This window comes from Protomyctophum bolini (assembly GCF_963924005.1).
Source record: "Protomyctophum bolini genome assembly, chromosome: 1".
Classification (NCBI taxonomy): Eukaryota; Metazoa; Chordata; class Actinopteri; order Myctophiformes; family Myctophidae; genus Protomyctophum; species Protomyctophum bolini.
The window spans coordinates 33,523,791-33,537,331 of record NC_137862.1 but is presented as its reverse complement, the minus strand read 5'-3'; the positions used below and the strand labels follow the sequence as shown (position 1 = coordinate 33,537,331).

General features: G+C 41.5%; 2 protein-coding genes across 3 annotated transcripts; one reads left to right on the top strand and one right to left on the bottom strand.

Annotated features, from left to right (window-relative positions):
• Positions 1–1,859: 1,859 nt before the first annotated feature.
• Positions 1,860–3,230, bottom strand: LOC308319063 (26S proteasome non-ATPase regulatory subunit 12-like; the record flags this gene model as incomplete). The annotated part of the gene is made up of 1 exon (XM_080768882.1): positions 1,860–3,230. The coding sequence occupies one exon, from the start codon at positions 3,228–3,230 to the stop codon at positions 1,860–1,862; it is 1,371 nt and encodes a 456-aa protein (XP_080625008.1).
• A 3,411-nt stretch (positions 3,231–6,641) lies between these two features.
• LOC308317682 (uncharacterized protein) lies at positions 6,642–13,503 on the top strand. 2 transcript variants are annotated; one of them, XM_080766886.1, is made up of 7 exons: positions 6,642–7,241; positions 7,349–7,488; positions 8,162–8,318; positions 8,732–8,915; positions 9,149–9,211; positions 9,310–9,421; positions 12,917–13,503. In XM_080766886.1, the coding sequence occupies exons 1-7, from the start codon at positions 7,236–7,238 to the stop codon at positions 13,290–13,292; spliced, it is 1,038 nt and encodes a 345-aa protein (XP_080623012.1). In that variant the 5' UTR covers positions 6,642–7,235; the 3' UTR covers positions 13,293–13,503. The 2 variants fall into 2 exon arrangements, with proteins under 2 accessions (XP_080623012.1, XP_080623011.1); XM_080766885.1 differs by having other exon boundaries at positions 9,149–9,215; positions 9,308–9,421.
• Positions 13,504–13,541: the final 38 nt, after the last annotated feature.

Genomic DNA, 13,541 nt, shown 5'->3' with positions numbered 1-13,541 from the left:
GTTCTTGTTTGTCATGTTTATTTCGAATATGCCAATACAAATAAATAAAAACAGAAACAATTCGTTGCATTTCCTAATTACAAGGAAGAACAATTAAAATAAATAACTTAAAATATAAGAAAACGACACAAAGACATGTATGGTTCAGGTTCACTTGGTATTGTGGCTGCTTTGGAGAAGTTATCTTTTAAGATGAATAAGTTAGATAAATATGATTCGAAGTGGTGCGTACGGTCGTGTAAACAAATCGCTGACTTCTGTGCTTCAATTTAAACTACTCATTATCAAAATTAATCTCTTCAATTTTATATAAGAAAAACGCATAGGCCTATACATAAAACGCGACACATATACATTTTAATAAATAGTATACTATAAACATATATAAATTCAATACACATAGCATATCATAGGCCCTACACCTACATATCAAAAATATCCATTTTAAACACCTGGAATTGTGTGAAAATCATATTATTATTCATTACTTTAAACAGATTGATGTTAGAACATATAGCCCTGGTTCAATGCTTACAGCGAGTGTCTCTCTCGAGCACATTTGGGCACGCGTGTGGCCACATTTTGTCCAACGAGTGTTTTTCGTGCAAAACGAATGCTTGGAGTGGGTTCAGAATCATGAAAACCCCCTAGTTTGACCCCTAGTTTGGCCATAGACCCCTATACTTTGGCCATAAGCACTTGCCCAAATATGCCCAAATGTCGGCTGATCAGATGACGGCTATGGTCGTTTTTCGTGCAAAACTAATGCTTGGAAATGGATTTGAAACGATGAAAACCCCCAAGTTTGACACGTCACATGCTATTTAAAGCATAATGAAATTTAGAACATTTTGCCATATATTGGTTGTTGATGGTACCCCAACTTTCAGCAGCTGTCAAAACTTCCCTAGGGTGGTTGAATATAAACCAATGTGGGATACAATATGTTAGTAGACACCAAATACATTGGTGAAGTGACATAAGACATAATATTCCCTGACTATGCGGTCAGAAACTAAAAACTAGGTTTACAAACATAAACATCAAATCGAACAACACCCTAAAATGAATATAAAAAATCGACATATTGAATCAAGCACCTTAAAAACTGTCTAGGGTGTTCACATTAGCCTGCCCTGAGTAGACGATAAAATGACCAAAAGCTTTTTTTTTGTGAAGTGAAATATCCCTTTAAAACAGAAGACGAAGAGGTCACTGCTTAGGGTTATTTTTGTTTGAAGGGGTGTATTTTTTGTTGATTCCTCCTGCGAGTGTCTGCGAGAGCAGACACTCGCAGTTGGGGAGATACTTCCTGGCTACTTGCACAGGAAATATGATGCTGATCAGGTTCAGTGGTTTGCAAGATTGCAAAAGTCTTATACATCATACAAACATAATCATATCACATTCCGTTCTCAGCCAATCAAATCATTTCCGTGGTACAAACACACAAAGTTGGGCAAAAGAGGGGCTAGCACCCCTCAAAAGGTTTGTTTGTCAAATGCATTCTACGTTGTTTGCTTTGTTTTCTGTGCTTGATTGATGTTTGATGTATCTATGCTGCTGCATTGTCTGAAGGAAGCCAAACAAAAATAAGTTTTACTCTTATGTACCTGTAACAATAAAGTACAACCTTGAACTTTGAACTGCTTGCTCCAGTTGTTCCAATATTAGATTGTATTGTTTTTCCCCCACTTTTTCAATATTTTCTCACTACTCATAATGTCAGATCCAACATCCTGCCATAAAACCATATGCGGAGATGGATATGAACTCCAAATATAGATGACATCAGAAATCCACAGGAAAGCCATGCCATATTATCCCATATTTTTATTTTCTTTTTTCTCCATTTATTTTTACTGCAGGTTATGGATCATCTCCTCCTTGGCAATGAGATGCGTGGTTTTATTGACCAGTGACATGAGGCAGTTGAGATTGTGGGACCAATCATTGAGCAGGTTGTTGGGGTCTCTGGGCCTCTGGAAGTTGATGATGCCAGCCAGCCGGTCCACCTTGGCGTAAATGGTCTTGTTTACGACCAGGTTGGAGAGGAACTCCTCCAGTTCATCGACAGAGAGATCAAGGAGTCCAGCCATTCTCTTCATTGTGATCTTAATGTAATATTTGGCCATTATTCTGATGTTGTGCTGTACCACTCTGTTTTTCAGATCCTTCCACCGTTTCTCACCCTCCTCAGAGTAGGAGAAGACACCTGTGGCATGGCTGTCGCGAGAGCCTTCCCTCAGCTCCTTGCCATAGTTCTCCACTAGTGACGTCCAGTGCATCAACTCCATAGTGGTGAACTGCTTCAGGAGGTCCTTGTATTTAGATATCTCTTCCAATTTCTTATCTCTGTTGATTCTGTGCACAAGGTCGGATTGTTCATTGTCGTGTGGAGCAAGGATGACGTACAGCACGACACTCTTCAGGGCATGTTGCCACTTGGAGTTGTCCTCTAAGATGCAAGGCGTATTATAGATGGCCAGGTAATGTTTACAGATGGACAGATAGGATCCCTCGTGCTGGTCCACCTGAATCATAAGGTTGTAGAACTTCATCTTCAGCTCTTCACTGTCTTCCTCCTGGAAGAACTTGGTGCTTATCTTCTTGCTGATGATTTGGGTACGGATATAGTCCTTCACAGCAATGCACAGCCGCATCTGTTCCAAGATAAACTCCACCTTCTCTTTCTTTTCCAGGGAGCCATATGTCTCCACCTGCAGCTCTTGGAGGATAGCAGCTGCTTCTTTGACATCACCATTCTGCTCCTTCATAGTAGCTAGGGTTTTTGTCAGCCTGGCCCTTTCAATCTCCAGATAGATCTTGCCAGCAGTCACGTCACGCAGAGTATCAATTAGTTTCTGCTTGATGATGATGTCAGTTACTGCGTTCACATATTTGCAACATTCTTGGACCATTTTAGCAACAGCCTGTTTGAGTTGGCTCCTTCGTTTGGAGAGCAGAATGATGTTGTCATTGAGACGTTCCCAGTCTTTAGCTTCATAACACATCTGGACTACTGCTACCATAATTCTGGTGGTGGACATCAAGTCTGATGCTGTCCTGGTTTGTTTCTCCAGTGACAGCAAGCTTTCGACAGCGTCCTGCAGGCGGCCCTCTTTAGCCATTGTCTCGCATTCAGGGAGCCTCTGGTCTACAGTTGAACTGTAGTCCACCTCCATCTTCACTATCGTCCCATCGGACCGCTCTGATCGCCCCTCAGACATGCTGAAATTTGAATAGTAAATATGTCAACTCTCTCTCTTTATGTACCTTACTCTCTGTGTCTCTTGTCGCTGCCTTTCTCTTTAGGTGATCCTCTGATGAAGTCAACATCTTAAAGGCCTACAACACCTTATATGGACTGACCAAAACTTTGTTCTGACACACATCACACAAACCGTTGCCGTGTGCAACAGAGTTGAATTGGTTTTCATTTGTTCCCCAAGTAAGGGCTGCTAAGGGAATGTATGTTTTGCCCGAAAGGTGACTATGTTCACCAGAATAAAACAACAAAGAGAGAAGTGTTTTCAATGTTGCGATGGGCATCGTTTGGAAAGTCACAAATATGGACAGACACACACAAAGCCAAAGGCAAAAGAGTGTCATGTGGATTTCTCAACCAGGGGTTTGTGACAAATGTGTCTGGTGAAGGTAAGGTTCTAGGCAGGGTGTTCCATAGGTTCCATCATGCCTACACATCCTAGGATATACGGGCACTAACCAACAGAGAAATAGTGCTGGCACAGTCTGGCAGTATATATAGCATGTGTTAACTGCAGAAGGGTGCCATGCACCTGTGGCTCTCTCTCTGCGTGCAGTCGCCATGAAACCACATCCCACTACCACACATTTCTATTGTTTTTTAAGTCATTTATTAATTGATTCATAAACGAGAATGTTTAAGTCAGTTTTTATAGTCACCGAAACCAGGATCTTGGTCTGTTTGATGCCAAGCTGACCACAGGAAAATGATTGAAGATCATGAGTGCTGAGAACATTGACACCGAAGAGTGGTCTTAGAGGTGGATCTAGAGGTGAGCTCTTGTGCTCTAATATCTATTTGTTCCTAATGAGAAAACATAAATTAATAATAAATCAAAGTAACATTTGTCAGAATAGATAAAATTATTGATGTACTTACATATACAGTAGTAGTGCATAGTAGGCCTATACACATCTATCCAGCCAATCTCTCCCTCCTGCTCATTAATACTTTACCTGTATCTTCTTGTCTATTCCTTGTAGATTACGTTCCTGGAGTTCTTAGAAGCTCTTCTAGCCTGTGCTGAAGTGAAGAGCCAGCTGATTGGTCAAGATAGACAGCAAGATCCCTGTTCAGAGATAGAAGCCAAACAGGTGAGGTCACAATGAAGGAGGAGGCATTAGGGCACTAGGACTAAAAGACATCCATCACATTTTGTTAGGACCTTTCAAATCCCCTAGTCTTCTCTCCCTGTGTATACTAACTATAACATCAAATCCTTTCACCCTCTGGTTTGATCACTGATTCAATTAGAACTTTATGAACCGGTTAATGTGTGTACTGTCATTCCTGCAAAAGGTGGGAAATATTCCTGGTTGGAAACAAGATGAGTTAAAGTAGGTCTCATGGAAGATGTTTGTTTATGCAGCCTGGTTCATAAAGTTCTATAATTTAATCAGTGATCAAACCAGAGGGTGAAAGGGCCAGTTCAAAATCAGTGGTTTGTCCCAGTGGCGTTTCCAGGAATTGCATTTTGCAAGATGTGTCGTTTTGGCTTAATTTCCTACTGTACTTCTCTACACAGACAACCAGGTCCAGAGACATTCTGCAGTTGTCCTCTTCTGAGTCCCAGCAGAATCTCAGTCCCGTAGCCACCTCTCAGACAGCAGGTTGTTTTATTTGTTTTTCCAATATATACACCGATACCACTTATGCACATTGTAATATGCATATTGTGCAGCACTTTTTGAGTAATATGTACAAATGCAATTATGAAACACTGTATTTTCACCCTGTAGTTATGTAAGTCTATGCTTGTGCTGTGTACGGTAATGTGTGGCAAATACAATTTACAGTATGTCTTGTCTTTGATTAAACTGAACCACAGGCAACATTTGAATATCAGCAGTTGATCGAAATTTGATTCTAATTATCTACTTTTCTTCCATTAAAAAAAAAAAAGAACCACCAACACACTTTGTTTAAAATGCAAATCCTTGCAGTGAACTATGTCATACTGTTTGTGTGCATTTCTCAACGATAGCCAGTGATTCTGCCACACAGTTAGAGGTCCATAAAAAGGAGGAATCGTTGCTGTCTCTACACAGCACAGGTACACTGAATAAGGCTTTCATCAAACATACATCTATTCTGTCCTTCAATATTAAAAAAATCACTCGTGTGAAGTGAGGGGCGCTTTTATCATACATCACATTCGTGCTTAGCCAATCAAACATATTCTGATATTAACCTGAGGGCCACATTAAGTGAAGGTGGGGGCCGCATGTGGCCCCCGGGCCGCCAGTTGCCCACCTGGAGCATATCCATATGCAGCTTGTTTATACTTCACTGTGCAACGGTCCCTATGCTGGAAAATATCAGATATGAAAACTCACAGCGTGCACACATCTCATTCAAGACACTGAACTTGCAGATCTACCATTTTTGCCATCCAAATGCATTATATAGTTAAACAGGAAAAAAGGTTTCAGCACCACGGAGAGCGCTCTCCGCACTGACAAGGTGCAGCGGTATAAAGCGGACAGATAGACTGATGATCCACAAACAGCATTTGTGTGTGTGTGTGTGTGTGTGTGTGTGTGTGTGTGTGTGTGTGTGTGTGTGTGTGTGTGTGTGTGTGTGTGTGTGTGTGTGAGAGAGACGAAACTTGGCATGTTGTAGCGCCACCATGAGGCTGATTTGAAAACTGTCAAGTGGCATTTCTTCCTCAGCCTATAGTGGGATTGTGGGAATAGGCATGCACGGCTTGGGACATTTTTGAGTATCTGAGAGAAACTAATCTGATCGGTAGAAATAATATAGGTGTTTGTAAGGTAACTCAGGAATCCAATAAGTAGGAGAAATATAGACACCAGTAGGTGGCGGTAATGCACAGTTATGTTTGCCAACCGCCAATAAACCCCACAAGAAGAAGAAGAAGACTGAATGCATTGTGAAGGAAATCATGGTGCAGGAGCGGCAATATGTCCTAAAAGAGTTAAGGAAGTTAAAATAAATAAGATAAGGAAAGAAAAGAGAATTACATATGCTGAAGCTGTGAGGAGGCTGGATGGGACTGAAACTGTGCATGTTGTGCAGCGTGAACCAGAGCAGATGAAGGAAACGGGTGAACCAAGCATTTGCTGTGACAAGAAGAGATTCCTGGCATTCATAGCCATGGTTATAAACTGTGCTGTGGAAATTCCACGAAAATCAGAGAGGATCAAGATGGTGCTTGAGGCAGCCAGGAGGTTCCTGGGCGTTGAGGATATAAGTGGAGAAGAATTGAATGATACACTGAAAGAAGAATTTGCACAGCCATCTCAGGCCTTAGGGCCTGTGATGTAGGGAAGGGACAGAAACTGAAGGGGAGCTAGTCGGGGTTTTGATTTATTTTATTTATTTTTTTCGATATAAAGCTAATGTTACATACTCTTGTACAGTAGGTGGCGGTATACACCTCTATGTTGGTTGTGATCCGCCATAAAACCGAGAGAAGAAGAAGAAGAAGAAGAAGACTGAATGCGGACATTCGATTTAGTAAACAAACCCTAGTTAGCTCAAGCTTACACACAAGCAACTAACTAACTAGTTAGCGTTATTATAGTAAGTTTACCGACCGACGCCTTCCAATCTTACATATGTTGATGGGGATTCTAAACGATCACAAAAGTAGTAAACGGCAACGCAGCACCCTTGAATTAACAGCCAATTTAATTTAGAAACTTTTTGCCGACATAAGCTTGCTGGCTGGACCCTAGCCCTGAAACATGACTGCCAATAAGTAGCCTACGCTGGATGCCATTTAGCCCTTTCTAACCTTAACCTATACATAACCGCAAGCACGGGAGCAGCCAACCTTATTGCATGGTCGGACTCGAACTAACGGGAGGTCGGACTCGGACCATGGGATCCAAACTCCCACACATAATCAACTGCACAGACTTTCTTGACAGAAAGTAGCTCATCACATTTGGTGGATTTTTATGAAACAAACACTTTGCAGATAGCTTTTTGTACAGCTGCGATGATGGTGAGTTTAACGTTGTTTGATACAATCAGAGACTTTTCTGTTTGGATGTATGGGCTGTCAATCGTTGCCAACGATTTCAAACGGTACTTCCCTCTCCTGTCCACTAGAGGTGCAGACACCACATAGCCAAGCTGGTGACCACAGCTGCAAAGAAGCCGGAGGAGGAATATGTGGTGGAGGAGGTGTTGGATCGACAGGTGATGAATGGAAGGGTGAAATACCTCCTCAAATGGAAAGGTTTCTCAGAGTGAGTCCAAGCCTCCTTTTCTCCTCACATGATGAGCACTATCTCTGTGTGGAACAAACTCCTTCCTGTCTTAATGACCCACCCAATACACTGCATAAGCAAAGTTCCTTGATATATTGTCAAGATAGCCAATTCCATGCCTTGCAATAGTAAAAATGGTACACCCTTCCAGTCACCTAGGTGGGCACAGGCACTCCACGTGAACATCAGATCTCGTGAACGTCCTGTGATCGCTGTTGATGGATTTCGAGAGATTGCGGTCAGGCCTGGAATTTCATCATTTTAGGGACTAGGCCTCTTGACGTTTGCCAAAGTCCTTAAGTAATTAATGAATATGTGTTTTTAATACAGTCAGTAAAATAAAATAAACGTTTATTTCACAAAATAGTTTATTGGTATTTAAATTACCAATATTTGTAGTAAATCCTGAGTCAAACTTTCATACACACTCATCCCTGGACTAATCAGACTCAGTCACTGCATTAATTTGAAGATAGGGAGTCAGTCCACAAATTAGGGACACCAGGTTGAAAGTGGTTAAAATTGGGACACATTGTCTGCATAATTGCGTATACCTATTTCATCCGCAAATGTTAAATAATGGTTGATATCACCCAAACCGGGATCTAGATGAAACTTGGTTTCTATAAGCATACTGTTTTCGTGTGTGCAGTGAGGACAACACGTGGGAACGAGAAGAACACCTGAATTGTCCCAAACTTATCGCCGAGTACATGCGGAAACACAAAGAGACAGAAGAGAAGAAGAAAGAAGGAAAGAGGAATACAGACAGAGGAGAGCTGAGAAGAAGTGGGAGGAAGAAAATCAAGGTGAGAAGAAAGGAATAGGAGGAGGAAGGGATTGTAGAGTGGCAGATGAGAGAGAAATCCAGCAGTAGAGGTCCTGCTTGGATACAACAGTGTCAGTGGTTCTGAAAAGATTTTGTCAAGGTTTGTGTTAAACATTTACAAATTTAGTCCAAGGTTTTGCAAGATTCACTATTGCAAGATTCTTTCCAAATGTTTGGGGAAATAGCCGATTTACAAGCCTTCAATATGACACATTATGAGCTAGTAAATCAATGTTAGAATAGCAAAACTAATAAAATATTAAAATAGGGGTAAAAAAAAAATCATTGTCTTTTCATAGATGTAAGCACTAAGTTTTATAATAAACATTATCTTAATGTAATTTTACAGGCAGACAATAATGAATCAACACATTATCACGTTCTCTTTCAAAGGTGACACTTGGGACCAGGGACTTGCTAGACGCAACAACGGTGGTGGTTGACACTGGAGAGAAACTGCTACAAGCTTCCTCCTCTATGATGCAGGGTCCCCCGCTGGACCTGTGTTCTGAGTGCCAAAAGTTGTACAAAACAGCCAAGATGAAACGTCGGCTCAAAAACAAATTATTGGATAATGGTGACTTTGGTTTGTTTTGCCCAGTATTATATTAGAATGCTGGGGACAGCCTCAGCCAAATAGTGGTAAAAGTTTTGTTGGGCCATTTTCTCTGCCGTTTACACTGATGGATACATCATACCCTCACCTAAAGTGTCTGGAATGTTTTGGGTTTACACCAGCCTGTCGACGAAAAAGTGTGTAGTTTTGTATGAATTACATTGTGTTAAATTGGGCTCTGATTTCTTCACCAGATCCTACTTCCTTGACATGTGACCAGTGGGTCCTGCAGAAAAAGCGGAACGGACTGAAATTGAAATTGTAAATATGTGCACTAGAAATAAGTGTGGGATCGGTTTGGTGTTTTTGTGGTTTCTGGTTCATCGTCAGCAGCTTTATTAACTTTTATCCAGGACACCTTGGGAGATGGACCACCACATCAAAAAGTGTTTGATATTCAGAGAGAAACAGCAGACAGGAGAGAAGGAACAACCAACCTGTGCCAGACCACACACTTTCCTAAAGCGGTATGTCTATAGTACGTGTGAACCTGCAACAGGTGAAAAATTACATTAGTCCGTTCAAAGCGCACCACAGTTCACAGCATGTGCACTGGGTCTTTGTACTCGGGATCTCGCCTTTTTTACGGAAGCCCATTTGGGACAAAACACTGCAGTATATTTGGTCAGTATGAAAGACATATGTAGAAAAAGCATTTTCGAGCGATCAAAATAAGCTTTTGGAGCTGTAGTGCACTCTGGATGGAGTTATGTAATTTTTCACCTGTACCACTTGTTATTAGATAATAACATCAGTAAGAAAATGATGAATCCGGAATTCTCCTTTAACAAGAACAAATATTGGATTCTATATGTTCAGACAAACAAACTGTTCCAGATAACACACTTTCCTAAATGGATAACAAACACATAATGTTTTTTTAACTGAGAATGTTTTCTCAGTTTCAGTACATGCTTTTAAAAATGCTGGGGGGGCATGAATAAGACAGACTTATGGAAAAATACTAAAATTAATCCACTGTGGACCTTCTTCAAGCTCTGTTTGTTTTTACTGACCTGAAGAAGATCCACAGTGCATAGAAACGTTACATTGCCTAAAATAAATATTTGTCTCCACCAAGCCGAAGGCATGGGGAGAGTATGTTATGCACTATGTCCGTCCGTCCGTTACCAGCTAATCTCCGGCACCGTTGGCCCGATCCATGCCAAACTGCACACACACTCCGTGTGTGTGCAGTTTGGGTAAATATGTGGAAATATAATAGGCTTCACGTTGGAGTAAAAGTCTGTTATGATCCCCACCACGGGGGGGTCTCTCGACCTTCTCTATGCCCCAATAACATAAAGAAGAAATGTTATGTCCTCACTTTTAAAAATTAGCTGCTACAGGGTTTTTCTCCTCGCCACACCTAATGTTACTTCTATGTTCGCTAATGCTAGTTCGGAGGGCTCTAATGGTCTTACCTATATATGCTAGTCCACATGGGCATTTAATAAGGTAGACAACAAAAGTGGAGCAGGTGATGGCACCCCTTATTCCAATCTTTTTCCCACTATGTGGATGTGTGAAGACCTTGCTTTTGGTAGTGAAGCTACATTGACCACAGTTGGCACATTTATAGTGGAGTTGGTGGGGGGGGGGGGGGGTATAAGAATGAACCAGTTTATCCTTTAAAATGGGAGAACGACGGAAAACCAGTTTGGCTCCTTGAATACCTGTTTGAGTTTAGGGTCGGTATCGATGATGTGCCAATGTTTATGGAGAATTTCTCTGAAGTCAAAGCCCAGGGGGGAATATCTTGTGACACAAAAAAGGGACTCATTTTTTGGTTTGATGCGTGTGACAGGGTTCTGGCATTCCTCCTGTGTGACAGATTCAAAACGTTTAGCAGCATTGTCAATCCACTCTGGTTTATACCCCCGTGTTGCAAATCTATACTGGTCAGATCAGCTGATTGTCTCTGATAACTCTCACTGGAACTACACACTCTTCTGGCTTATAGGGAGACTCTTGATAAGATGTCTCGGATGGAAACTGTCCCCGTGAAGTAAAGTATTCCTGTCTGTGGGTTTCCGGAATAAATCCGTCTGTAGAGTAACACCCTCTTTTTTTAAACGAGAACATCCAAAAAGATAATCCGAGAGTCAGTAAACTCAATAGTGAATTTAAGATGTTCTATACACGAGTTAAGGTAGTTATGAAAATGACCCAGACTTTCACCTGTATGGTTCCAGATAATGAAGATATCATCAATAAACCGTTGATAAGAAAGTGAGTAGAAGGGATTAGCCTCAGAGTTGAGTACAAAGGAGTGTTCAAACATATACAAGTTGGCATAATTGGGAGCCATTGTACTGCCCATGGCTGTACCTTTAGTTTGTAAATAGAAATATTATTATATATATATTAAAATTCAGAAACTTAAAGTTTTACTTAAAGGTTGTGAGAACAAGTTCACACAAGATCGCACAGATTTCATCCAAATCGGTCGCAAATCCGTACACATGATCTCTGTAGTCATGTGATCAAGACGAGTCTGTTGGATTTCTCAGATTCTACACTGATTGGCTAAGATTGCCTTTTCAGGAGTGGTCCGTTTCGTACGAAATGCTGCAAATGTCCTGCTCATCCAAAATTATATCCTCAGATGCTCTGCATTTCCTCAACAAAATTAAGATAATTGTTGCAAAAAACAAACAAACAAAAATACATGTTTATATTACTCTTAAACATTTTGCAAAACATCACACACACTCCAGAAGGGCACTTCTAGTTTTCCATATTTTGGTCTGTGTGCTGAGTGCTCTACCTCCTCTACATGAAGTTGAGTATTTAGTTATCCTTTGATAGGGTTTTGATTCTACCGCGCTCAATGCCCCGGCTCCCCTGTCTTGTCAGTGGCTAGATGCACTTTGTCCAGCCAATCACAAGACAGAGGAGGCAGGACATGGAGCACGAGACATAGCAAAACTACATTTTATAATATGGATTAAACATGTTTAAGGCAATGCCAATTAGCGCCGACACGTTTCTACACAGACCCTAATGCAATTCAGACACAGTATCTTTGAAATCTCTCTGCACAACTTTAGAGACGTTATATTTGAACGTGACCAGAGAGCGGTACCAGTGGGTAACTGAGAGAAGGCATTGACATTCAAGGAACCCTGGCCTGGATACCATCATCTCAAGATTCTCAAATACAAAAAAGGTTCAGGGTTCCGAAAGGGGCTAGGTGTATGACTATACGCCTAACCCCTTACTTAACTACCGGTATTCTACTCTTGAGTTTACAATTTTGATGTACCAAATTACCGTTTGCATGCAATATGGTATGTAGTAGCCTGGCTAATAAGCCAGACTCAAATCACACTGTCGTGTGGTATTTGAGTCTGGAGATGCTGTGTATGGATCTTGTTTCTCGGGGGGCGGATTCAAACATTTTCTCTTTGACGCAATTGGTCAGAGCTACTGTCAGTCAAAGGTCTCAAGCATTGAATGTCACTGTACCAAAGCCCGCCCATATTGCATACCGTGTCCCGATTGGCCACACCAGTTCTCTGGTGTAGGAAATGGGCGTACAATTGAGCCTCTCCAGACCGTAATCCACCGGCACTGAAACGGCTGATTCAGTCGGGCTTATTAGCCTCGGTACCAGGCTTTCATTTTTGTTGGTGCAAAAATTGAAAGCCTGGAGGAACGCATTGGCCGCTCTGGTCTAAAAGTGGGAGTCAACCCTTCCGGGTGGGCGTCGCTCCAAATGATGTGACGCACTAGGGGGGAGAGGAGGGGCCGGGGGTGACGGACAGATCGATGAAACCTAACACTTTAGCTCAGGCTACTGGCTAATTAGCCAGGCTAGGTATGTAGTAGTACATGTTTGTCTGATATTGGTGAATATATTATATTCACCAATATCAGACAAACATGTACAAACAAAGCAAAAGTAAAATGGTGTTCTTGGAACAGAACTGAATACCAACTTGTCACTCTAATTCTAGAAACCTTAAGTGGTGTACGGTGGCCTTTAAAAGGGCGAGGACGACTGCAAGGAAGAGCAACGGAAAGCTGTTCAGAGACGTTGGTCAAGACAGGAGTCTCACCAAGCAGCCACGCTTAGATGACAGCAGCCTTTACAGTGACAGCCATGAACCAACTAGTAGCATCAGCTCAAGTAGCAGACCTAAGTGCAATGAGGAGGAAGGGTCTAATGATGAATACTTTGTGGTGATCCCCATCCCCACTTCTCTAACCTATGACGGAACCACCCAGTTGACAACGTCCCCACCCAAACGAAATGCAGCAAAGAGGGAGAGTTTCAGAGAGTTATTTGCTAAGGCATTGTACAAGAGAAGTACAATCGAGAAGTACGAGTAGAGAGCTTGTGAGATCATTCAGGTTTTATTTTTATTTTTACATTTTTTGTGGTGTCTTCTGGATCCCTGTAAGGAGAAACATACATGTACATCTGAAAAGAGAATATTTTTGTTAATTTGTTTATAAGCGTTACTAATGAGAAACAGAGATATTTCCGCCAGGTCAGGGAGGTTATTGTGGGCCAGCAATAAGCAATGCTTTTGTAACACTTGCTATGCATCCCATGTGTATACACCCCACTGTTTCTCA